Raw genomic sequence first — 25,432 nt, 5'->3', positions numbered from 1 at the left:
TGATAAGTGAGAAGAGTCTTCACGGTTAGGGAGGCGCAGTGATTAGGCGATCGTTGCACCTGGCCGATCATACGGCAGGCTTGTGAAACAGAATAATTTCTCACATATAGTCTGCCTCAGTATTTTTTTCGCCAAATAAAATCTTTTTTATTCTTGTCCTCACTTACGCCAGTTTGCACCAATAATATTCCGCAAAAAATACTATATAAGCCGTAAACATGCCTATCACTTTACTATGTCTCGTCAAAGGAAATACGACCGCGAGTGCTTTTGCCGTAGATATTGATAGGGAAAAGTTGGTTAGCCACCTCAAGGACGCTATAAAGGCGAAAAAACAAAATGACTTCGCTGGTATTGACGCAGACAGGCTCAAGCTATGGAAGGTGTCGATCCCTGGCGATCAGGACGATCAATTAAGAAATCTAATACTCCAGGACAGTGACGAACTGTTGGCAATAAGAAAAATTTCGAAGTACTTTCCAGACTCACCTCTCGAAGAACATATCCATGTTATTGTAAAATTGCCACGTAAGTGTCTGGTATAGTCTGTGCAAAGCGCCTTAACGGCTAATTTTTCGTCATTTGCCCTAGTAATAATAACACATATTCGTTTCCAGTTCTCAGCTTGGAAGAGGCGTTGTCGTGTATTCCGCCACCCATAACATATTCTCCGGACTGTACTAGATCGAAGACCACTACAAAGGTTAATGGTGACCCGCCGACAAGTGTACAACTATGGGGCGACTTTTTCGATAAAGTGAATCAATTCCGCTTCGACCAACAACCGATATTCGAGAGGCCACAATTTAACCAAGATATAGAGATAGTCAATGAAGAGGATGTTCGCGTTGCTATATCTATCAACATTTGTTTGATGTTAAATAAGCTTATAGGATCAGATTATAATTTTTCAAAACGTCCACCTACTTCTCCTGGCATACCGGACTTCACCTGTCATCTCGTGGGTTCGTTGATCTTGGTGATTGAGGCAAAAAGAAAGCATGTTTTAGAAGACATGGGTGAACAGACATTTCCCGAGTTTTATAATACGAGTAAGGGCAAGGATGTAATTCAACAAATCTATAATTATATGGGAGGAAACGAACTTAGATACGGTATTCTTACCACCTATGATAATCACTGGTTTCTATGCCGAGAACACACGAAGCTCTGGATCTCAAAAACCCTTCCACTACAATCCGAATCTCCACCAGTTCTCAAGGCATATGCTTATCTAACTCGACAGGCGAAAGAGAATCCCAACTCTCCTAAACCTCAAGTACTAGTGCCGGCTCAAGGGGATAATAATTCACGAACTCTTCGATCAAACTCAAAATCATCATCCAGCTCTTCATTAACTAATCAGGCTTCCAGCACCTCCGCGAATCAACAATCGTCATCCGCCTTTGGCGCTTCCAACGTAGACCAGGAAAAGTTTAGCTTTGCAGACTTCAAGTTTAAGAGCATACTAGGTGAAGGACGAAGTGGAAAAACGCTCCTATGCGAATTTCGTGGCGATACGATTGCTTTGAAGAGTGTAGACTTATCGAAGGCCCCATCGTATGTTCTGAAAGAAATGCAGAAGGAAGTAGAGATTTACAAGGAACTCGCTGATATCCAAGGCAAGTATATCCCGAAGTTGGTCTGTTATGGATATTATGGAGGAGGTATGAGCTTCGTTATCGGCATGACTATTGTCGGCACTTCGTTGAGCGACCAAAAAATTACGGAACAGCAAAAGACAAGGGCTATTAAGGGATTGGAAGCGATCCACAAGCATGGCATCCTCCACAATGACATTCGGGAGGAAAATATCTTAATTAACGATAAAGGTGCCCTATACCTGATTGACTTCGGGATGGCAAGCCGGGAGGATACAAAAAAGAAGAGAAAGCTTTTCGAGGAGGAACAGCTCAAATTATCTCAATTGCTAGATGGATATATTGTGTAAGAGTCTAACTATTTCGCAAATTACTGTATTGTGGTTTCCTGTATTCCTAGTGTCTTATAATTAATAATCATGTATTTTACAGACATTTCGTAAAGAAGGAGGGGCGAATTTCCAAGTCACGTAAATGTCAGGTGGTTAGTTAGACTGTAGGATTAGATGTAGCATAGACGTCATGTATCAGTTGTATCGCGGGCTAAGACCCGATCTATGTATTTATTTTTGCATATATTAATAAAAAATTGAATTTTGCAAGTATATATGATAAGCGAAAAAAATATAGTCATGGAATGGGGGTTCCGTGGCTATATACAAATTTATATCATGTTCACATTTTAACCGAGTAGCCGTGTTAGAGCTAATACATGCTCCGGCTCTAAAATATCTGTTTTTGTGAATGCGTCATATAATGCATTTGGTTTATATCTTGAAAGTACCAAATTCGGATTATGGAGGAATTTCATGAGCACCTCGTTCCTCCAAGTTTTCATCTCTTCTTGCTCCCAAGTTATTCCTATTAGTGTGATCAAGTTATCATTGGAATAATTCATTCGGATTAGATTCTGAAGCGAGGATTGTTTATTTTTTTCAAGGGTGAATAAACTCATTCCTCCTACAACCGCAGATTCTACACTAATAGGAAAGTTTTTACGAATATCTTCTCTAATTGCTAAGACAGATAAAGGCGGAATTAAGGCTGGATAATAGAAGTCAATTAAGGGGTCTAATTCGAATTCACCGATATTCATAGTTCCAATATCTTCTAAATAATCCGAAAGTCTGTTAGCATATCTGTAACCTTCACGAATCAACTTCTGGAATAGCTTTCCGTTTGGGTTGATCCATCGGCCTGTTAAAATATTAAGTACTGCTCTTTGCGTGTCCATAGATGATGACTGTGGTATGGTGTGGTATATATTTTTCGTTTATGTTATACTTTTTCCACCGAAGTTCAATTCAGATTTTTCCATAATTTGAAATCGGATTTTATAATGGAAGTGAAGAAAGAATATAATAAATGGATCGTCTTACCTGCCCACATATTAGAAAGGATGGGAGTACTTGTGGCCGAGTATGCACCCGCTTGGCAGGATGTTCGCTCCACTGGAAATCGGATGCAAATAATATGCTAAAATCTCCATGCAGAATATGTGATAAACCTACATTATCTTATACGGGCTATTGTTCCAAACATGCCAAAAAAATCTATCGTCGCCTCGAAAGAGAGAGACAACGAATAAGTTGATCCCAGCCGAAGGCACTCAGGGTAAGGGATCGTGCCTACTTGTATGATTGTCATAAACCCCTATTAATATTTTTTTTTCTTGGCAAAAGAGATCGGCGTGAACAATTGTTCACGATCAGCTTACATATTTTTCCGATTTTGAATACTAGCATTATAGAACATTAAAATATTATCATGTCATCTGAACTTGATTCATTGAGACAACGCATTATTGAGCTTGAGGCCGAGAATGCTGAGGTTAAGGCCAAATATATCAAGGTTATGGATGAGAATGCAGAGGTCAAGGCTGAGAATGCAAAGTTAAGGTGCGCTTTGGAAGAACATGAAGCTAGGTTCACGAGACTAGAGCAGAGAGATAAAGAAAAGACCAACCTTATTGCCAAAATGGATGATGATATCAAGGAAATCAAACAATCATCGGCCAATGCTAGCTCTGTCGAGAACCCAAACAATGTTGTTCGCCTGGGTAAACTAGAAAAGATGGCAAAACCATCAAATACATCTGATAGTACATTTAATTCTAATGCATGCAAACCTATTTGTACAGAAACTAAGTCATTGGAGGATAAAGAGACGGATGATTTATTGGATGAGGAGTATAGAAGAAAGGTTAGCGATGAGATCAGGCAGAGGAAGCGGGAAAAAAAGCTTCAGAGCGAATTGATTGTCCAGGAGTCATCACCAGCAATTAACACCAGTTGTATAACAGACCTCTCTACGACTAGCACTGGACTTGTAACTCCCCCAGAACAGGTAGTTGAAGAATCGATTCCAAAGGAATCATCTGCAAAGTCAGCGATACCCTGTGAGTCTTTTGGAAATAAGCAGGACACTCCACCCCAAAAAATTCCCTATAATCAGAAAGTGGAACAAGATTTAATACGCGAACTACTTGAATTTATTAAATGCCATAATTCCACATCCTTACCGAATTCTATATCTAGCAAACATATTCCAGATGTCCCAGTCAATGCTGACCTAACTCCAGGTTCTGTACTTCATTTAGCTCATTTATTTGACAAGGCTGAAAAGACCGGTCGGAAAGAAAAATTACGATGGTATTACTATAGTGAGGAATATGAAAAAAAGATTATAACCCTTAGATCCGAAAATAATATTAGCGATCAAATGGCAAGAACGCAGATTTATGATGAAATGGAGCTGTATCTTCCCGGTAAAAAGAGAGAGTATTTGCGTAAGATGACACAAAAGGCTAAAAACATCTATACCTTGTTTAAAGGAATAGGAATAGATAAAATTGGTGTGGTTACATCTAGTGCTGATGCAATCTCTAGACTAACTGATGCACAAATCCAGAATATAATAAATCTTTATACTGATGAACTAACCAAATCTCAAAAATTGATCGGCGTGAACAATTGCTCACACACACGTGGTCTGCCAGCTGAAGTACCAGCATTCTCTCAGCCAAATGCTCCATCGGAAATGATTTCATCAGACATGTCTCAAGCAAATGTACCATCTACATCCCAATCTAATCCAACTTATGACCGCGCCTATTTTCGCAACAAAGCATTGGACCAATATCCTAATTTATATAGAGAATTTAGTAGTGAAAAGTTCGATTATTATGGAATTACCGACGAGACTCCATGTCCATTATGTAAGTTAGATCATGATGATGAGGAAGGTATAGAAGGTAGATATGAAGCCAGATCCTATTTTATTAAATGTGAACAGCGCGAAATTGAGATAGTTGCATAGTCAGGTAAATTTGAGACTACATTTGCTTTATTATTTATTTTTTTACACATATCAACTAATACCTAATTAGATTGATTTGCAATTATAGAAAAAGGTAACATGACCAAGCCCGATAAAATATTAACTCCCGAATATCTGAATTGGCATGCCAAATTAGCTGGGTTACCAAGTATTTTGACAGATAAGATTCGTTCCAAATTATACAAAAGTTATAAAAAAGAAACAGGAAATGAGCCATGGCAACTATCAGAAGTATATAAATCGGAAGTCATAAATTCGCCAGAAAACAAAGTATCCGATTTATCTTTTCCCTCCTCCGGTGAGCAATGTGAAGAAAAAGGGCCTATCACCTTCAAAGCCAGACCCGATCCAGAATCAATTATCAAATCCGTCTTAGAGCATTTCACATACCTGAAATTCCGAAATAGCTTTAAAGGGATTGATAATTATAATTTTGCATCACCTCAGCCATGGAGCTCACCATGCCCTATCTGCGATGGAAAGCATGGGAATTATGGATTACATGGCGAATGGTATGGAACAGAATATTGTCTTACTTGCTTCACTTCAAGCAATAAATTCAAGTTCGCGATCGTAGCATAGGCCAGTCATGTGAGATCAATCATCTGAAAAAATGCATAGTACGATATCTAGATATTTTTTTTCCAAATAGGTAAGTGATGCAACATTCACGACGTACTGCAGTATGAAAGAGTGCCGGCAAAAAAAATACTGGAGAAGAAACTTCTGGACAAGACATTGTGCAGTTAAGGTGAGTTTACTTTCGGTTATATTGGGTATTTGCAAGGAAGCAACAAGCTAATAGACAATTTTTTCATTAGGATTTTGAGAATAATATTAGCATCACAGAAGGGGAAGCGGTATAATGCTTCAATTTTTTATCATTTTAAATTAGTTTGAAGTAGCATCATGTAGCAGTCTTTGATTTGTATTATGTATTTTTTTCTCGTATGATCAATAAAGCAAAGATGCAATTAATTTACAAAATTCAGATATACAATGGAGGGATTGTGGGAAGCGTGTATGCTAATATATTTTTTCAATCAATTATTGTAACGAAATCATTGATCTAGAACTTAATAAATGCGCATAGTATATACGTCACATGTATCACGGGAACAAGTAGTTGCGCAAAATAATTTATTCTCAAACTTTCTCGCATATTCTCAAAATTCTTACGTATATTATTATTAAAAAGGGGCCTTGATGATCTTTACATATGGATAGTGTTAAATTAAGGAGAGGAGGTTGATCAGATTTTCGTGATGCGATCATATTAACATAATTTACCCCAAAAGCGTATTCCAGAATCGATCCTGGAAATTATATAAAAAGGTGAAGTCTTAGTTAGTGAACTTTTTTATCCGCCTTGTGCAAGTAAAACAAAAAAATAACAAACGAAACTAATCAAATTTACCGTTATATTCATCATTAATATCCACAATCAACCAAACGAGTATATTCCGCAAAATAATAATAAGGTGGGTTTGATTATTGATTGGCTAGATTCCGGAAGAACGTCATCACGATATTAATCGATTTTCCCACCTATATAGATGCTCAAAAATAAAACGGACATATTACCTTTCTTGATCCTTTTAATATTCGTTGAGAAAATCGGGATCGCTGATACGCGTCTAACCAAATTGCTGTGGCTGATTCTCGAAGTCTGGCGCAGTATATCGAATAAAATTTTAATCATAAAAATAATTCCCCGTGATGGGGGTAATATCAGCATCATCAGCGCAGTAAAATTGTGGCTTTGCCTGATTCTCATCACATGTCTTATATCAAACATCTGGCGCAATAAATCAAGCAACAATCTTTCGATCCAAAAAACATTAAGCAATAATTTTCTCAAATATTGGCGGAGTGGAATGCTACAAAAATGAAATATCATGGTAAGGATGAAATGAAGTATAACGTTTATTTTTTATCAAAAATTATGGGCATATACTTATTTCTATTCTCCGATTCTATAGGTTCGAAATTAATATATCATGGGTACGGAACTTAATCTTTTACATAGTCTGTGTGGGTAGGAGTGATATGTATAAGCGTAGATATGGGTGGGATTATTTATTTCGAAAATATAGTGTAATAAAGGAGTATGGAGCTGAGAATCTTGTAGTTAGTAGTAGATATAGAAACAAATTTATCTGTAGAAATTATTCTGAGAGCAAAGAAATAATGTGGTGCTGGGACTCGCATTAAATGGCCTAGGATCCGCGTACTCCCTCCCTCTTTGATAGCATCATACATTTCATAGCTAAAAAAAATTAATAAAGTTTCGCACATCGGATTTATTATATTTTTAATTATGTATTATATAAAAAATTGTCATATCATGTCATACTTAAGATGACTCGAATTTTATAATCATTTCTATATCAGTAAGATCAGTATCGGACTTACAAAACGCGTTTTCATAATAGAAGTTTAATTAGATTTAAGACGCGTTCATATAGCTTATAGCTTAACTTTAAACCATATATAAATCTCTTCAGCAAATCGATTTTTCTTTTTTTTAAAAAAATTCTTATCAATTACTTCTTTTTAATTTCTTAACTCACAAATAAAAAAAAATGTCAACTATTTTTAAAGAAATTAACAACCTTCCTTTCGATGATAACGAAAAGGCCGACCTACTCGATTTTTTTACTAATAGAGACACGACCAAAGTGGAAGCAGTTCTTCCAACAATCGAAAAAGATGAAGTGAAAGTCAACTACTTGAGGAAACATGCCAAATCTCTAAGAGGTAAGCCCTTGCGCCATAATTGGTAACTTGCTGTCACTGTGTCTTGTCCAGTAACTAACTGCGTCTTTTTTTGGTCAATTTAGAAGGTAAGCCTTTGCGTCGTAATGATTGGTCAACTCGAACGTGACGTTTCACTATTTCATATTTATTAATCCACTAATCCACTAACTTCACAAGCTATAGATAATCTAATTAGTAGTGAGGAGATCGAAGAAATTATTAAACCATATGCTCGTGATCCTCTACCTCATGAACCATCGGACGATATTCCAAACGATGTTTCTGACATTTCAACTCATCTAAAGTTTGTAAACCGTGAAAAAGAGATCATTAAGCTTATGAAGAATATGGATAATTTGTATCGCCTTGTCATAAATCCAAAAGCCTTTAGCCAGCCAAAGAAAGAGATAAGATTTCCCACGGCTGTTGGTACGGCTGGAAAAGGAAAAACAACATTTGCTAGGGTAGCGTTTGAAAACCAAAAGGTTTATTCTACAGAGATAAATTCCGAAGTTGTAAAGGCAGTGAAAGAAGCCCGTCATGCAGGTCAGATTTTTCAAATCATGTGCGATGATTTGACGGATGAAGATTTTGAATATCCTGAAACATCTTTCGCAATAAGATTACTACATGAGGCTTTGAAAGTTCTGAAGAAGTAAGTTCCATCTGTTTATGATTCCGTAATCCTTACTTACTAAATCACTACTAAATCACCTCAAACCGCTCTTGCAGTATCGATATCACCCTTACAAAATTTAGACAAATACTTGGAATTAAGACGATTGAACTCGATCGAGTTATTGATATAATCTTAGGTTATTTCCCAAATAATGAAAAAGGCAATAAACGCCTTTTTATAATTAACATTGATGAGACAAATATACTATTTAACGAAGGACGTCCCGAATGGCTCAAGACAGTTCTCAAGGCTCTTGCAAGGGTTATATCAAATGGTTACTTTCTTTTCGTGATATTGACTGGAACACACGCAAACGCCTTGTTTAATTTAATAGAGTCAACAAATGCGAAAATTGAGGACATAAATTTACCATTGTTGAAAGTCGAACATGCTAAAGAAGTTATATTAGAACTTGCTAACCGAGGAGTGGTAAGTTATTATTATCAGTGTTAAGATTCTCATTAATTGATTTTGTAATAATACTTAGCTATTCTAACTTGATATTTTTGTTAGACTGATGAAACAAAAAGGTGAATAGTATATTAGCTGTGGATTGCGTATTTCATAACATTACTTATTATATTATTGCATTGTTATCGGCAGGATCAATAAGATCTCCATCCATTTGGAGTATATAATTGAGCTTCTTGGTGTTGTCGGTCGTTTTCTAGAAGTTATGATATTTCAGATGGGCATCATCGGTAAAGCTGTTGAGCATAAAGAACTTACATATGGTGAGAAATTTTATCAAAGTGGGTTACGATACTTCCTTCAAAAATGTCAATATAAACCAGAGTACTGCCAAAAGCTTCTTGAGGCACTAAAAAAAAAGATCGGTACAAAGTATTCCCGGTACTTTGAAGTTTTTATGGCGAAAGACAATCTTGAGCTTGTCCCTATTTTAACAGCCTACACCATATTTGAGTGGCCTGTTGATCGATCAACTACATTTGGTAGTAAGAAACGTAAAGTTGAAGTAAGTAATACACTTATAATCTTGATATTCAGTGCTTTCCATATATACCTAATTTTTGTATTTTACAGGACCTGGAAAAAGATGAGCTTGTTTTCCTAGAGGGAAATCGTAAAAAAAAGCTTAAGATCCCCTTTCTTACTCTGCATGAAATTTTTTCTAGTCGGAATACTTCTGTGATCCCACCAATCAAAGTTCTTGATACTCTAAGCAATGCATTATCCCCAGACCAGAATGAACATTTAACAATTTCAGTAATTATGTTCCGATTATGGGCAATCTACCAGAGATTAATTGAAAAAGGATCAATTGGTCTATGCACATGTAAGCTCTCACAACTTATCCCATTGCGCGAAAATCAGAATGATGAACTCCTTGAGTTTGAACCTGTATTTTCGGTACAATCAACAAATAAGAAGATTGAGCAAAAGAATTGGAGAGAATTTATTAAACATCGGTCATCAGAATGTATTGCTTATCACAATCTCCAGGGAGCCGAATTTGCAGATTCATTTGTGCTTACAAACCCACCCATCCTCATTCAAGATAAACAATTGGTGGTTAGCCGTAAAAAATTGATGGATGGATATCAGCCAATTATGTTAACAAAGGGGCTTGTGAAGGAAGAACACGATAAGTGCAGAAATGTTGGACCTCATATCTTCCTTTTTGTTACCGATGCTAAAAAACGCCTAGATGAAATTTATGAGGAAGATGAACTTGTGATAACAATAGAAAATAAAAATGACTTGTTTGGAGGTCTCTTAACGCTCAGGATATTACACTGTATTGAACGTGCATGAGATAGCAAAAATAATTATATAGATCAAAGGTATTTAATATGAGCAAATGAATTGTATGAATAATATGTATAATACAACTGTGTGTATAATAAACTGTTTTTTTCCGCCACAATGAATATATGTATGTGCAACAAAATATGTAATAAGCAAATCATCTGTGTGATTGCTTGCATGACGAAATAAATTTTACATATAAATTGAGTTGATCGGAAAATTTTTGTCCGCTCTAGTTATGCGAAATTTGAATCATGATATTTTATAGTATAAGTTGATAAAAACCTGATAAAATTGCTATAAATTGCTATAATTTTACTATACCCGTAAAATGGATAAAACTAATTACTATTCTGGTTTAAATCCTGTAGTAGTGCAGGCGTTAAACAATTTGCAATATAGGTATAGTAGTGAAACGCCAGAAATGTGGTATTCTCGTGTTCGTTATCCATTTAAGAAACTTCTTGAATATAACCCAAAATACTTCTCTAAGAATGGATTTATTCAAATGATTGAAAGAGTATATATAGATGGGGAATTTAAAGCTGGGAGATGCTCATTACATATTTATTGCACTGTATGCGACTCCTTAGTAATTATTCGTGAAAATACCATCGAATGTGGCAATGATCATCTGAAGAAATGTATTGCTAGAACGGCCAAAAGGCGCAGTACATCTATACAAAAGAATACAAAAAAGGAGATTGAAGAGATTTATCTAACATATTGTTTTAAATTCAGTAAAGGCTTATCTATTTATTCCTATGCAGATGATTATGAAACTTGGAAAAAGCATGTAAATCATTTAATCGATACTGTAAAAGTTGTCCAACGGGCTTGGAGAGCTTTCAAGTTGAGACCCGAAACTTGGGCAAAACGAGTTTGGAATATGGTGAGGAATGATGGTACTCCTGACAAGAAGAAGTTTCTATCTCCTCGTGGTAAAAGAGATATTTATGATCCATATGTATGGTATATTGATCGAAAAATTCTAGCTAAAGATTTACCTGAATCTTTTCTGAATAATCTATATGATGGTCATATTCCACGCGAGTGGGCAGAAAAGAAGAGTGATCAGTTACATAATCGATTAGGTAATATAGCATATATAGTTGCTTTTATAGTATTACATCAGCAAGGCTATAGAATCGTTACATATGGTGATTGGTCTTATATGTTAAAGTGGCTATCGAATCCTGAATATTACCGTATTAATGAATATTATAACAATGGCAACGTAAACTTTGTTAAAAGTTCAGAATATGCGCGTTATAGATGTAAAATAACAGGCAAACCATATCCATGTGATTCGCTAGAAATTGACTATTTTAAATCTGAATATGGTTTTACTATCGAGGGGAAGTTTAACATTATAGATTTCTCAGATTCAAATAATAATTGTGAATATGTGTGCCGAGTTTTTCGGGCCATAGATTCTTTATCAAAATAATATAGTATTATATTTATGTATAATTATTAGCCAAAGACGCTTTACTTAATAATACAATAAATCATTTTTTTTACTTTCATTCGCTTACTCCACTACAATGTATGGGTGATCGCCTAGTGAAATGTATCACCTTCATAATTTATGTGAAATAAAAATTGTGATCCGCCTAATCTGGGTTAGACCAGCCATGCGACAGAAAATAAACGTGTTTCTGATCCCGTTGAGTGGATATGATGTAATAAGTAATACTCTATGCTTGTGCGACGAAATAATTTCACACACCCAAAAATATTTCGAATTTTTTTCCCTAGCAACGTTTAGTGGAATAGCATTTATTTGTGAGTTTATTTCTCCAGAGCTACAGGCTATTTCTACTATATGGGGTTCACTAATTTCGACAGAAATACATTATATAACGTTGCTAGGTCTTAGTATTAAGCGGTCAGGCGAAAAAAAGTTCGTATATGCATATTCCCCAACGCCTTTGCAATGTTGAGATCTACAATGATTCCGCATGTCTTACTCTTAAACATAAAATTTTGGCGTAAAGTGCCTCGCATATTTCTTCTATCTCCCCAAACATGAATGTGAGTTAGAGAGGACGTGAATGGGAAATGCAAGACATTTAAAAAGGCAAGTATGGCGAAAAGGTATTAAAATTTACCATATATTGTTTTTTTTTACTTCGCCTAGCAAGCTTTTCACTAACAATTATCTTCTTATTTTATCTAAACATGGAAGAGTTTCTTTTAACCAGAGAACCCCTCGATATTGTCAGAATTTCCACGGCATTATTTGTACGAGTAGAGGAAGGTGAATGGACAGGCGTTCTCGAAAAGGAGGTGGAGGATTTTGAGAATGTTCTGAAAAGAGTCTTAGAAAGAGTCCCCCCAGAAGATGTCGAGCGAAGAAAGAAACTTCAAAGTTTTGGTACCGGGAAAAAATTAGCTAAACGGGTATGGTAATGAATTATTTTATGAAAATATATGGATATGATGACTTGTATTTTTTAGGTTTCCTAGTATGGTATTATCACTAGCGAAGAGGCTGATGTCCGTTGTAATATTATTACTTCCCGCACGGCAGTAACTAGTTTTATATCATATATTAGCATATGGCTACATATCAAACATTTTGCCGGCATTTGAGACTTTATGAAAATGGAAACCTAATCTGATCCCGCGATGTATAATTAAATTATTTGTCACACGAGTCTTGGAAACTAATTTTAAATACATTTTAGGTTGGAACTGCATTCGAAGATCTATGTTCACTCTCAGAAATGGAAGCATTAGTAATCGATACCGAAGCCTGGTATGAAGATGCAAATACAAATTTACGATCTTTGAAGCGTGATGTTGGACAGTGCATAACTGAGAGCGCTAGTTATGAGAAAACCATGTGGGAGAGAATAGAAACGGAACTCAAAGAAATTAATGTGGAGAGTCTTGGATTCGATCATCCGATTTGTTCAGGTGTTCTAGATATCAAGTCAGAACCCTTTACAAATATGCCTGGGTCAGTTTCTGATATTTTTAAGGAGCCATTTCGAAGATATAAGTTAGAACAGAATCATGATGTAATGGAAGCCTGTAAAGAATTTATCCGGAATGAGGAATCTAAAATTAATATGGATGATGATTTGGGCAATATTAATTATGGAGAATGGTTGGATAAAACCGAAGAATTACATGATTTAACAAAACGAATGTTAGAATCAATGTAAGTCATCAAATTTCTGGGACCATGCGGTCTCGAAAAATTGGCATTTTTTTTTACTTATTAACTGATAAACAATTATAGGCTCAAAATTTGGAAATCGCCAAAATACGAAGCATATATAAAGAAGGAAAAATCGATAAATGAAGGATCATATGTTTGCGAAGTTCTCGCTCCATTGATAAATATAGTGATGAGTGATTTACCAGGAAAACCAACAGCGTGGGACATATGGTAAGTTTAACTTGAAAAGATACACCACTATCATATCTTTTGCTTCAATTAATATTTCTTCTAAATTAAGGGGCGAAGAAGGGAGTTCAGCTAGTGCTACACGAAAAGGTTCTCGTAAAATTGCCCGAAGAGCTGATTATATGATGGTAGCCCAGTTAGGAAAAAAAGCTGAACTTGAAATTGTTTATCTTGAGACCGGTAGACCTAATTCCAGTCAGGATAAGCGGGTTCGTGATCACAAAAAATTAATCCGTTTTTCCAAGGATTCTATAGACACTACGAGAAACATAAAAAACCTTAAAAAGATATTTAACCAATCATCAAAGAGGCAGAATCTGACCATATTTACTATTAACATTGCAGGTACAAATAAATTACTTCTATTTTTTTATATATTCATAAATCGTTCATATTTTGCTCTATCCATTTCTAGGCGATGTTATAGAACTTTATGCTATGCGAAAAGAATCGGGAATTTACAAGTACTGTTTAATAGAGGAGGCAACAATTCCGTTGCACATGACTTCACCAAGTGCTGTATATCCGCTTATCCATACTTTATTGACATTGAGAACGGTTGTAGCGTGTACAATTCACAAAATATTATATAATCCTGACTCGGGGGATAGTGACCATAGTTCTAGTGAAATGGTAGTAACAGTTTCGACCCCCAAAAATTCATAGAATAGAGATTTCATACATGTAATTTTTATTAAGTTATATTATTAATAAAGCAGTGTATTAGATAATAAAAAAAAATCTTGGCATTTTCCGAGACATTATGTCCCAGAAAATTTTCTTGGCAAATTTCAGCGAACTCGGTTCGCCCAAAATCTATAAAATTCTCAAAATTTTTCTTATAAAATTTCTGAATCTATAAAATTCTCAAAATTTTTTATTAGTTACCTATGGTAACAATGACCGGTATACTAACACCATCTTTTCACGTATATTACTTAAAGCAACTTAACCAGCTCCCTTGTTCCATCAAAATAGATGTATGGCGACGTCTTACTTCACGAAAACATCCATTATCGATGGAACAGGCAAGTAGTATTCATCCCGAAGTGGAAGATTTGTTAAATAAGGCGGTTGGAAATTATATTAAGCAAAAAGAGCGTCAGAAGATGAAGCCTATTACTAGCGACTGTGAAACTTTGCTAAGGCAAAAAAATGAGGAATTGTGTATATCAAAGCAGGTATTGGAAAAAAAGATTGAAGAGCTTCTCGAATTGCAAGAGCAGTATAAGTCTCGTGAGGTAGCTATGACCAGGTCTTTGGAAGAGAGTGGTGAGAAAGTTGTCCAATTATCAGATTCGGTAGCTTTTTTCAAAAGTATAATTCCTGATACGAAAAAGGCCATTACATCAGCAGAAAAGTCTATTGATGTGTTAGAGAATAAATGCCGGCATCTGGAAGATATTATTTCTGCTAAGGATAGAAAAATTGTCTCTCTTGTTGATCAGATCCTTTCCAATATGAAGTATAGTAATATAACTATAGAGCCAAAAATATATTCCAGCACTTATGAAAGGAATTTATGGGCGAAGAGGCATAGTGAATCTGAACATGATCTAGAAACCAGGAAAAAATATACATTTCGTCCTTAGTACCTAAGAAAATTCTATTCATTAGTGAGAATTTGGTCCCATCCTAGCCGTATCCTGTGCGGATGTTCGCGGGGTACATTCCACCATGAGATTCGGCAATAATACAAGCATCATTTAAGGATAATTTTTTCATTGTGAACAGAGATTCACTAATTTAGATTTTATTCTTCTAATTTCAAAGGCGTGTCCCAACCCAGTCTAATCGCTAATGGATCATCTACTGGTTTAGTAAAATCAAAGACCACAAAATTCCGATCCCGCAGATGTTTGTCAATAATTTTGGATGCTTTTTTTGGATTATCTGTGTATTGGTGCACAATACGACTAATATCGTCCCGACTACCACTCCCTCGACATAGGGCTAAATGCGTAATATTTTCACGGATTATTTTAGGAGTTTGCGTATACTTCTGACTCACATATATGCTCGATATTCCTTGATGTCGCCCGCTAATGAAATATGGGACAATCTGATCCTGAATCTTTTTTGATTCAGCGCAAAGGTCCTCAAAGACAACAACTGTATTTCTGTCCGAGGAAAACTTAGTTACATCTGGAATAGCGTTCGCCTTTAAGGCCCGAAATGTAACATTCTCCCGAGTTGCTTCTGGAGCATTTGCAAATATCTTATAGCAGTTTTTGACCAATACCCATTTCGGTTCACTGAATATGCTTCCCGATAAGGACCAGATCATCATTCTTGACATATCTTTCCCCTTTTCTTTTCTTATGTAATCGCTGGATTTTATTACCAAGAAGAAGATTAAGGATCATATTGGTCTTTCCACTATCAGATCCACCGCAGATTAACAGACGAAAAGGAAATGCAGGACTTGCAGGGTGATTGGTGTTCTTCATACTTTTAACCTCATCGAGATGATAAATATAATATTCCATTCTTCTCATTGTGATGGGTCGCTGAATTACTATATACTATAAAATGTCCGAACATTGTTTCCCAAATCATGCGACTTATTGCTTTGGTAAGAACCCTTTCTCGATTAGAGTATGCCTGATATAGGATAGGAGATCAGCGGTATATGGAATTTCGATAAGGCATATATTTTGCTTCTTGCATATATCCCGCTTCTTCTGATCACGAATCTTTTGTGTTTCTAAAGTTTCATTCTCCCGATGATAGAAATTATTGTGATGATAGTGTTGAGGACCCTGGAATTCAAATGCAAGACGCAATTCCTCATTATATCCATCCAAGTGTAGCCCATCTAAGAACTTACCCCTACATGGTGGAAATTTCTTGCCTAACAAATCCTCAAAAATATATCGTACAGTTCTTTCGGTAGTATGATGGCAAAGAGGACACCATTCAAATTTTTTTATAATATATTTTAATGGATACTCCCACTGATGCGCACCATTCTTACAAGACCAAAGATATATGCTATGGCCATTTGTTCGTCCGGTCTTTCCTAGACATTGACCATTGCGCTTCTTAGCATAATTCTTCGCTTGATCTAGCTCGCTATTAGTAGGGGAAGCATATGCAATATGTACAGACAATATGCTTTGAGGCGGACGACCAACCCTTTCTGGATCAGCTATTAACATAAGTTCTTCTCGCACAAACCCGCGAGATGGTGCAAATTCACCATCGAGATAATATAAAACTGGCTCATTCTTTATAACAACAACTTTTCGAATTTTATGAATAGAAGGCGACCATATAGGATCAGTGCTTCTACGCACTGCTTCCATTCCACCCTCCCATTCCGCATTGGCAAGTAGATAGCGGACAGTATCTCCCTTCTTTAATTTCATTTCATCTTTTCCAACTGGGCGCTTATATTTTGTAGATGGTTTAGATTCTACTCGATCTAATACAATGGCTTTCACTGGCTCGAGTCCCCACTTTTCTGATCCTGGTTCTCGAATAAGGCGCGTGGGATAATTATTTAGATAATCAATAACTACTGGTATATATCTAACCCATGCTCTTATTAATTGAGGATCGGAAGTTATTGATTCAATAGCATACTGGATTTTGTATAGAATTTTTGAGAGTGTTTGGTTGAAACGCTCCACAAAAGCAAGTCCTCTATGACTATATGGGCCAATCACTCGAATTATAACATTGTGCTCTTGCATTAGTCGAGAAGTCTCGCCCATCCATTCTCGCCCATTATCTGTTTGAAGTAATTTAGGATAGGTAAGAGGATTACTAGGGTCATCATATATTTTCCTAAATGCTTTAGCAACCTCAGAACTTTTCTTCGATCTAAGTGGAACTGAAGCTTTGTATCTGGAGGCACAGTCTATTATATTAAGCACTGCTTTATATTTTTTACCTCTATAACGATCATGTGTGAGAAATAGTATATCGCACTGATGTACGCAATTGGGACGTGTTATTCGCCCATAGCTGACTCTAGGGATGTATTTTGGAGAGGTTTTATTAATTTGGTATGACTCTTGATTTTCTAAAAAATCTTTACATTCACTTAGGCGGAATTGGTGCCCCTCTTTTTTACATGCATCTCTTAACGATTTGGGATTAGAATGATAGCCAGTTGGGCGATAATATATTCCACGTAATATGATATTTTTTTCAATTCTCTGAGCCTCAATAGGGTCTATCAAGATTTGTGGTTGGCTCATTCTGATTCTCTTTTATAATCACAAAAAAGAATGGCATTTCGGAGGCCCCATCCAAGGCAGAGAAGAACATGTGAAGAATATAAAGCTGAGCTGAAGGAGGAGAACTACCATCTTCGTAGTGAATTGCAAGCAGAAGTTGATAATAACTGCCAAAATGAAAAGCAGATCAGGGAGCTGGAACGTGAATGTGTCCATTGTGAACAAGAAATCCAAACTCTTAACGGTGAGATAGAACGTCTTGAGAATGCTTCGAAAGAGGAGATAGCAGAGCTAAAATCCGAAATCTCCAGCCTAAAAAAGCAACTATATCAAGCTAAGAAGGATATTCGTGATAATGAAAAACATATTTCTAGTATAGAGAGTCTGTTAGTAGATTCCGAGGAGCAGGTAAAGAAATTGCGATGCCGGATCAGGACTATCTCATCACGAAAAAATTTACCGGAAAGAGGTAATTCTCCGGACTTGTATAATTCCGATGATAATATGGCGCAATCGCAGAGCTAGCAAATGCTATAGATGGTTATCTAAATAATAGGACAACGAGCAGAGATATTCTAATAGACCAAATAAAAAGGGCGACAAGGCAGATACGTCGAAAAGAGAATAATTTGCATCAGGATTTAGTCCGTGAGCAAAGAAGGCGCTATGATGCGAGAAGGTGAGCGAGATCTTGCTATTACGCGAAGAGATCTTGCTGAAGGTGGGATGGCTAATGTTATTGGTGATCTCCATCAGTTGCGGACCAATGCTCAAAACCAGATAAATAGAATGATAGCTAATATAGCAAGAAAGCAAACCCGTATAGGTGTACTGATACAAGAAAAATTTGCCTTACAATTATTGTATCAGCGAAATGCCCACCACTTACAGCAAAGTAGAGGGAATATAGGTCTGTTAGAATTTAATCGAGACAGGTTATATGAGCGATATGAGAAATGGAAAAATAAGACCCAAGCAGAACGCCAGAATAATTTAAATTTGCAAGGACAAATATTCGCATTACAAAATAATCTTCAACATTTAAGGATGGCAGGATATGCACCAAAAAGATTCTCAGGTAGAGCGGATGAAGATATAGATGAATTCATAAAAGATTACAGACTCTATCTTACGGCGGCCAATATCACTACTGCTAATGCGGGTGGTAAACAGAGAGCTTTAGAGCTATTCTGGTCCTGCTTGACAGATGAGGCATCACGTTGGGCTGAAGATAAGCTTAAAGGTAAAAAATGGCGATTGAATCATGTAAGATGTGGGAATGCTTTAGCAAATATGGCCGCCGTAGTGGCCCTAAATAATGCTAACATAACGGCCGCCATGATTAATGCGCCTGATGGTACTCCACCACCAGGATTGCCAGCTGGAGCTACTGGCGCTACAGTTATCCCAGCACATAATGTTCACGCAGATGAAGATTGGTCTCTTGCTGGTGGGTGTCCTGTCGATGCTGGTACAGCAACCAATGCCCCGAATGGAGCTTTAAATAACAACAATCATATAGTCCTTCCTGATATCAATATTAGTCAGGTCATCTATTGGTTTAAAAGGAATTATCCTACAGTTGTTCGAGAGCAACAGGAATTGATCTTTGGTACTTTGACTCAAGGATCTGATTCAGTTAGAAATTTCTATAGAAAGATAGATAAATATGCTGGCTGGGCTCGAATATCCGATCGTGAAAAAAGAATACAATTTTTACGTGGTTTGTCTCCTGAAAACAAGTTAGAAATGAAACGACTGGGTTTAAACAGACCTTTGAACGATGATTTGATTGAGACACTGGAAGAGATTGAAACAGCAAGGAATGATTTACTTTTGGGCGAAGATATTTATAACCAGCCGGCCACTAAGACAAAATCAAAAGCGCCTTCCCATCAAAATATTACTACAGAAGATATTGATAGGATTGTAAATAGTAGGATTCAGGCGTTACAACAATCGGCGCCAAATCTATCACCGGTGTCTTCTTCTGGCCAGGAAAATATCACTAAGGCTGATTTACAAGAAGCTATAGCTAAATCCTTTCAAGAGACTTTGTCTCCGAGGAACTAAGACTCTAGATAATAGTAAAAAATCGGCCAATAAGAGAGGGGAAGACCTTATTATTAGACGATTTTTAAGTGAACTTCTAAGGACAAAATCAAATAAGCAACCTGAAGATGATTATAATTATGACCCTGTGGATGATATTACTGACAGTATGGCCGGCATGACACTAAATAGTGCCACAATAAATGCTATCAAATCCGCCGTTAAAAGTGCCGTTAAGAAAAAATGTACCAAGTGTGGTAGATTTGGACACACTTCTCGTAAGTGCTCTGTAAAGAAGAAAAAGAAAAGCAAGAAGTCGAAGAAAGGTAAGGTCAATCTCGCTATAGAACCAGATTCAGATTCCTCTTCAGACAGTACTTCTTCTAGCGATAGTTCCGATTCTGATACAAGTTCTTCTGATTCTTCTGATTCTGATGGTATTCTTGATGTTCATATATCTAAGTCAAAAAAAAAGTGAAGAAGAAGTCTAGCACTATGTCGAGAGAAATTCCGCTAGATGAAACTATTCGTAAAGTCCTCCTAAGTGAGCTTAAATTATTTTTTCCTGAACGTTTCTCCAAAGACTCTAGTCCCGTTATGTCCGAACAGATAGTGGCTCCTATGGAGCGCGGTCTCCGGCCAAAATGACACATCGGCATCTTCCAACGATTTATTTTCGGATGAGTCTAGTCAAGAGGAGGAGTTTTTAGATGGTCCTATGGAGATCGATTTCGTCAAGAAGAAGGAGCCGAAAACGAGTGTTGCTACTGTGAAGTGCAAAATCAAACGCTTAAAGATTCCAGCCATGACTCTTGACTCCAGAGCAGAGCCTCCAATTATAACAAAGAATATTGTTGTTCGTGTTAAGGCTAAAATAGATGAATCTGAAAAACACGACCTTAGCGGTGTAGCTACTGTCCCGATTGAATCTATTGGTGTCGCCCGCAATTTGCCAATTACTTTAGCTCCTGGACTCACCTATTCATGAAGATTTTATAGTTGTAGACTATCATAAGTCAACGCTAATATTTTCTAACCAACTCCTAAAGAAATATGGGTGCGCAGTGGACTGGAATACAAATGAGCTAAAGATTCCTTTTAATGGAAAAGATTATATTATCCCAGTCACTATGCATAAGGTTAAGAACAAGCTCGAGGTGAATTACGCGAGGACTACTCCCGAATGTGATGATCTGCCAGCTCCGGACTGTATTTCACATGACTTGCAGGACTTGAGTGAGGAGGACACATTAAAAAAAAAAGTGAGTTATGAGGATATGGCAATTCGCGTGAAAGAGCTTGAGAAGAAGCTTTTCATTACTCTCAAATTTAATGCGGAAATCAATGAGTTTTGCGAAAGTCTTCTTAGGGGATAGGCGAGTTATTTTCAGTATAACGCTTCTTTTTTTCATCTACGATTTTTGTGCTTTTTTCGACCATCTTCTCATATGATGCATCCAAATTTACATTATTTATATCCTTCTTTGAAGTCTGGATTGGCTGAGTCTGAATACTAGATGGTGTTAGCTCTACTAACGTGGACTTGGACTTCGATTTCTTTCCTCCAGTCTTTTTCGCCTTACTGCCTCCTTTTTCTAAAGCTGAATCGGTAGATTTGCTAGACTCAACCTTAGCATCACGTATATTTTTTTCCAGTTCTGCAAAGGGGGATGTATTTTGGCCATGTATATTTGACTCAGTCTGTTCTATCTTATCAGTCTGGGAATTCTCGTCCAAAACAGGCTGACCGGAGGAAGATGAAATAACTACTCCCTCTGGGACCACCCCTTGCTGAAGGCGTTCTTTGTTATCCCATATTTCATAAACACGCTTAGGTCCGATATGAAATTTACTAGCCATTTTTTGTGTTGCATTGGGTATCCTACCTCTGGATTCTCTAATTTCCTTGATGTCGGCTTCTGATAACAGGGTTGCCTTAGCATCATAATATGTATCATGGATACGGGCTACCATCTTTACTGGATTATATATACTAAAAATATTAATACTATTCAATAAATATCAATGCGTATCAATATGTGCATATCAATATTTTTCAATATTTTTCAATACGTATTAATAATTTTCAATATATTATTGATATATTTCAATGCCCACCAATATGTATCGATATATAGAAAAAATAAAGTGCTTCTGAAATTTCGGGACTACGTGGTCTCAAAAAAAATGCAACATATTTTTTTTTCCTGCTATATAACCATGCCAAGATTATGTCCAATGTACATACATTGAAGGATATAAAAGATAGAGGACATCGGCTGGGTAGTACATATGAGCAAGAGCTCGAAAAAAAATTAAAAATTGCTATCGATTTTAACTCTGAAATTACTGATTTCAACGAAAAGTTGCAGGCCGAAAATTCAGAGTATTCAGAGCGAGAGGAGGAATTTCAACGATCCTATGCCGATATTGTAAATAAAACTAGCCAGTTAATTGCGTCCAGTACTAAGGTTGGATCCCAACTTATTTCCGAACGAAAGTCTCATTCTGAGAGACAACGTGAGCTTGAAGCCAAATATACTGCCGAAATCAAATTGCTCAAATCAGAGATTAAAACACTGAAGAGAAAGGCGACTTTGGCCCAGAAAGCTTCGTCCGCTGACAAGGTCCAGATTCTTTCTCTTGAAACTAAAATACGCGAATTGGAAGGTAAGTTGGAGGACATAGATCTAGAGCGTACATATCATGATTTGGATGCAACGGGAGGGGTGGTAGAAGAGCCAGCCCAAATAAGCTCATCCGATCTTAAAGAGATTGATTCTCTTAGGCTTGAATTGGAACGAGTAAAGGAAGACCGTAATTCGAAAGAATATACAATAGAATGTATGGAAAAGGGAATAGAGTCATCAAATAGCATATTTAGACGGGAAATAGATGCTTTGTATTCAGCGCGATCAAAATTAAGGGAGGAAAATAGGTCCTTCGGGGACCAGTTAGAATTGAAGGAAAATAATGAAATATCCCTTCCACTCCCGCCTATGAATGATTCATCCCAAATTATTTCTGCAAGTGGTGCGGAAATGGTATCATCAGCCCAAGCAATACCTCTAGTACCGGCTATTCCTATTGTTGCGGACTCCTTAATGTCGCCTATGTTAATATATTCCATACTTACCTTACTACTGATTGCAATTATATGGCTCGTGGTCGGGAAAAAAATATGGAATATGTGGAGCGCCAAGCCGAAAGAAAGTGACCGATACTTCACCTACAAAAAATATAGAAATAGGCCAGATATTTATCATCTCAAATCCTAGTCGACTACCGTGTTGTAGTAAATATCGATAGTCGTCCATTACGATATCTGCCATTCCCTCCTGATCTGCTATTATTTTACGAAACACCCATCTATCCTCTTCTGTGATCGGGAGATAGATTTTGTTGGGTTCGAATCCTATGTACTGGGAAACTTGGTCACGTAGTTCGGCCATTATACCAATAAAGACTATGTTTAAAATATGCAGATTTTCGGCTGATCGTAAACTTTAATATGCAAAATACTAATGATTATCTCCAGACATATCTGAGGTCGGGATATATGATCGGAGGCCGGAAGAGGTCAGTCACGTGCGCGTTACAATTTGTAACGCCGACCATCTCATCACCTCGTGACTAGATCGAATATAGGAATTGAAGTTAGCCAGTATTATTACACGAGAAAAAATATACAAATAATATTGTACGAAGTGCCTTAACGGCTAAGTATTCTTAGCTGAAATTGCCACACCTCCGCTAGAATACTTAACCATATAATTCGATAATATCGTCTATATCGGCTTCGGACGAATCATCGAAATACCTAGAAATTTTATTGTAAGTCTTTTATATATTTTTTAAGCCATTTTATTGCCTCATCCTGGGAATATTTGTCGGTCTGCTTTTCCTTTTCATCCGAATCTTTAAGTTGCATAATTTTATGTGAAGCTGGTGGTTGGTATCTATCATCCTCATTGATAAAGCGTGCGCACATTCCAACCGTAGTGCCTAAATAATAATTGATATCTATTTCCATGTTTTTCTCTTTTGCTATGTCCGCATACTCCATATAATCTCCAACTCTAACCGGTATTAACCGGCCTTTCTCATTGCGAAGACGGGGACCCTTCACAACGACATAGCTAAAGCGTTCGCCGGGATCGGGAATCCTCTTATTTCTCTCCCTCATACGTTCCATAAAGCGATTGTTGCAGAGATTTTTTTTCTTAGGCTTCCATGTACCCATTACGATAAAATCATTGAAATCCCATTCCTTGTTCTGGGCTTCTCTAAGAGTAGCTTCAACAATATCGTGAATTGAGCGTGTATTATTAATATCCATAGCCTCTCTCATAATTTTCTCTCCGATGAATTTGAGAAGCTGGGATTTACCTTGCTTTACAGTTTCTATCCCTTTCATGAAAAGGGTTTTCGGTTTAAAGTTTACTACATCTTCATGCCCGACTCCAAAGTACTTCTTTTTGCCAGTAAAGCAGACGGGAAATAATACCTCTTCGTAAGCCATTTTTAGATAAGAGGTCCCACTTTTTATCCTAAGATAAGCATTTATCTGATCGCGCAACTTTTTCATCACATCCATAGTAATTTTGACCATTTCGGTCCAGTACGCTTCTTTGGATAGTTCTTTTCTGAGAAGAAGGCTTCATCGCATTTTTCAAAATACTTATCTGGGCAGGTAAGATACAAAGAATCAGTATCCCCATATTTGGTTCCAAAGCCTTTCTTTTCCACATATTCTGCAACAAGTTTGATATTGTATTTGCCAGCGGAAGTGGTCCTCCCCGGCCAATGCACGGAGAAAGATTGAAGATAATGGGTTTCCGGCCTCTCCATAAAAGGTATTCATAAATAGCTTGACAGCTTTCTGCTTTGAATTCAAGCAGTCATATTCGAAGCAAAGAGATTTATATTCTAAATCTAACTTCTCAGGAATTCTTTTACCCTTTTCTTTCACCGAACTTATTATCTTTCCAAGTTGATCCTTCTTCTTTCCTAATGAGGCAAGTTGCGCTTTAAGTTCTTGTCTCATCGCAAATAATTCCTCTAATACGGTCGGGTATAAACCTTTCTTCTCAGATCGATTATCATGTCTTACGCACCAAGCTTGAATAGTGCGCTTATTGAATGGAAAGCTAATCTCGTGTAAACTGTTCCCATTCTTTTTTATAATGACAGCCTCCTCTGGATTAAATATAAACTTTTCTGGAGAGAGGTTATAGGCCATAATAAGGCTTGGATATAAAGATCTAAAATCCAAACCCGTTACCGGCCTTTTCGTCTCGATACCTTTTTTAGGTGGAAAAACATATGCGCCTGGATACTTACCCTTTTCCACCTTTTCAGGTATCCTTGCGCTAAATAGCATATCATGTTTAAAAGCATAAGCGCCTAGAAGGTTTCGTACCTTCATTCCATTTGCGCGATAGTGTGAGTCGAATAAAGATACATAAGCTATAGAAGCGACTTCTCTGTATTCATTTATTTGACTTAGCTTTACCAAAAGCTCCTGGCAACACAGTGCATCTATAATACAGTAATATGCTACTTCCCGCATTTTTCTTGCAGTTGATGGGGACGGGTTCTTTTTCGCCTCTGAATAGGTTTT

General features: G+C 36.8%; 13 protein-coding genes across 13 annotated transcripts; 8 read left to right on the top strand and 5 right to left on the bottom strand.

Moving 5' to 3' along the window:
• Positions 1-237: 237 nt before the first annotated feature.
• On the top strand, positions 238-2,207 carry OCT59_000635 (uncharacterized protein). The gene is made up of 3 exons (XM_066138969.1): positions 238-528; positions 618-1,947; positions 2,034-2,207. Exons 2-3 carry the CDS (start codon positions 875-877, stop codon positions 2,092-2,094), a joined length of 1,134 nt encoding a protein of 377 aa, XP_065988414.1. The 5' UTR covers positions 238-528; positions 618-874; the 3' UTR covers positions 2,095-2,207.
• Positions 2,208-2,283: 76 nt separating this feature from the next.
• Positions 2,284-3,346, bottom strand: OCT59_000634 (uncharacterized protein; the record flags this gene model as incomplete). The annotated part of the gene is made up of 4 exons (XM_066138968.1): positions 2,284-2,844; positions 2,981-3,077; positions 3,142-3,229; positions 3,319-3,346. The coding sequence occupies 4 exons, from the start codon at positions 3,344-3,346 to the stop codon at positions 2,284-2,286; spliced, it is 774 nt and encodes a 257-aa protein (XP_065988413.1).
• A 40-nt stretch (positions 3,347-3,386) lies between these two features.
• On the bottom strand, positions 3,387-4,145 carry OCT59_000633 (uncharacterized protein; the record flags this gene model as incomplete). The annotated part of the gene is made up of 6 exons (XM_066138967.1): positions 3,387-3,426; positions 3,567-3,665; positions 3,730-3,744; positions 3,906-3,978; positions 4,026-4,045; positions 4,123-4,145. 6 exons carry the CDS (start codon positions 4,143-4,145, stop codon positions 3,387-3,389), a joined length of 270 nt encoding a protein of 89 aa, XP_065988412.1.
• A 177-nt stretch (positions 4,146-4,322) lies between these two features.
• On the top strand, positions 4,323-4,919 carry OCT59_000632 (uncharacterized protein; the record flags this gene model as incomplete). The annotated part of the gene is made up of 1 exon (XM_066138966.1): positions 4,323-4,919. One exon carries the CDS (start codon positions 4,323-4,325, stop codon positions 4,917-4,919), a length of 597 nt encoding a protein of 198 aa, XP_065988411.1.
• A 99-nt stretch (positions 4,920-5,018) lies between these two features.
• OCT59_000631 (uncharacterized protein) lies at positions 5,019-5,522 on the top strand (the record flags this gene model as incomplete). Its single annotated transcript, XM_066138965.1, has 1 exon — positions 5,019-5,522. One exon carries the CDS (start codon positions 5,019-5,021, stop codon positions 5,520-5,522), a length of 504 nt encoding a protein of 167 aa, XP_065988410.1.
• A 2,003-nt stretch (positions 5,523-7,525) lies between these two features.
• OCT59_000630 (uncharacterized protein) lies at positions 7,526-10,262 on the top strand (the record flags this gene model as incomplete). The annotated part of the gene is made up of 6 exons (XM_066138964.1): positions 7,526-7,700; positions 7,878-8,355; positions 8,433-8,808; positions 8,893-8,909; positions 8,983-9,355; positions 9,424-10,262. 6 exons carry the CDS (start codon positions 7,526-7,528, stop codon positions 10,153-10,155), a joined length of 2,151 nt encoding a protein of 716 aa, XP_065988409.1. The 3' UTR covers positions 10,156-10,262.
• Positions 10,263-10,480: 218 nt separating this feature from the next.
• On the top strand, positions 10,481-11,599 carry OCT59_000629 (uncharacterized protein; the record flags this gene model as incomplete). Its single annotated transcript, XM_066138963.1, has 1 exon — positions 10,481-11,599. One exon carries the CDS (start codon positions 10,481-10,483, stop codon positions 11,597-11,599), a length of 1,119 nt encoding a protein of 372 aa, XP_065988408.1.
• A 322-nt stretch (positions 11,600-11,921) lies between these two features.
• Positions 11,922-14,342, top strand: OCT59_000628 (uncharacterized protein). Its single transcript, XM_066138962.1, has 6 exons — positions 11,922-12,249; positions 12,341-12,555; positions 12,843-13,321; positions 13,403-13,552; positions 13,623-13,915; positions 13,986-14,342. The coding sequence occupies exons 1-6, from the start codon at positions 12,207-12,209 to the stop codon at positions 14,234-14,236; spliced, it is 1,431 nt and encodes a 476-aa protein (XP_065988407.1). The 5' UTR covers positions 11,922-12,206; the 3' UTR covers positions 14,237-14,342.
• A 1,964-nt stretch (positions 14,343-16,306) lies between these two features.
• OCT59_000627 (uncharacterized protein) lies at positions 16,307-16,941 on the bottom strand (the record flags this gene model as incomplete). Its single annotated transcript, XM_066138961.1, has 2 exons — positions 16,307-16,332; positions 16,401-16,941. The coding sequence occupies 2 exons, from the start codon at positions 16,939-16,941 to the stop codon at positions 16,307-16,309; spliced, it is 567 nt and encodes a 188-aa protein (XP_065988406.1).
• A 1,863-nt stretch (positions 16,942-18,804) lies between these two features.
• OCT59_000626 (uncharacterized protein) lies at positions 18,805-20,797 on the top strand (the record flags this gene model as incomplete). Its single annotated transcript, XM_066138960.1, has 3 exons — positions 18,805-19,814; positions 19,912-20,283; positions 20,500-20,797. The coding sequence occupies 3 exons, from the start codon at positions 18,805-18,807 to the stop codon at positions 20,795-20,797; spliced, it is 1,680 nt and encodes a 559-aa protein (XP_065988405.1).
• A 377-nt stretch (positions 20,798-21,174) lies between these two features.
• On the bottom strand, positions 21,175-21,783 carry OCT59_000625 (uncharacterized protein; the record flags this gene model as incomplete). Its single annotated transcript, XM_025333011.2, has 1 exon — positions 21,175-21,783. One exon carries the CDS (start codon positions 21,781-21,783, stop codon positions 21,175-21,177), a length of 609 nt encoding a protein of 202 aa, XP_025164153.2.
• A 257-nt stretch (positions 21,784-22,040) lies between these two features.
• On the top strand, positions 22,041-22,767 carry OCT59_000624 (uncharacterized protein; the record flags this gene model as incomplete). The annotated part of the gene is made up of 2 exons (XM_066138959.1): positions 22,041-22,653; positions 22,748-22,767. The coding sequence occupies 2 exons, from the start codon at positions 22,041-22,043 to the stop codon at positions 22,765-22,767; spliced, it is 633 nt and encodes a 210-aa protein (XP_065988404.1).
• Positions 22,768-23,638: 871 nt separating this feature from the next.
• On the bottom strand, positions 23,639-24,331 carry OCT59_000623 (uncharacterized protein; the record flags this gene model as incomplete). Its single annotated transcript, XM_066138958.1, has 1 exon — positions 23,639-24,331. The coding sequence occupies one exon, from the start codon at positions 24,329-24,331 to the stop codon at positions 23,639-23,641; it is 693 nt and encodes a 230-aa protein (XP_065988403.1).
• Positions 24,332-25,432: the final 1,101 nt, after the last annotated feature.

This window comes from Rhizophagus irregularis, chromosome 1, assembly GCF_026210795.1.
Source record: "Rhizophagus irregularis chromosome 1, complete sequence".
In the NCBI taxonomy this organism is placed as follows: Eukaryota; Fungi; Glomeromycota; class Glomeromycetes; order Glomerales; family Glomeraceae; genus Rhizophagus; species Rhizophagus irregularis.
This window is presented reverse-complemented; position numbering and strand designations above follow the sequence as displayed.

Bases quoted from the DNA above. Each gene is read 5' to 3' on its own strand.
- OCT59_000635 (XM_066138969.1), top strand. From the start codon at position 875: ATGTTAAATAAGCTTATAGGATCAGATTATAATTTTTCAAAACGTCCA. The intron at 1,948-2,033 runs GTAAGAGTCTAA...TGTATTTTACAG, and splicing joins TTGCTAGATGGATATATTGT to ACATTTCGTAAAGAAGGAGG.
- OCT59_000628 (XM_066138962.1), top strand. From the start codon at position 12,207: ATGGGAAATGCAAGACATTTAAAAAGGCAAGTATGGCGAAAAG. The intron at 12,250-12,340 runs GTATTAAAATTT...TAAACATGGAAG, and splicing joins AAGGCAAGTATGGCGAAAAG to AGTTTCTTTTAACCAGAGAA. The intron at 12,556-12,842 runs GTATGGTAATGA...AATACATTTTAG, and splicing joins GGAAAAAATTAGCTAAACGG to GTTGGAACTGCATTCGAAGA.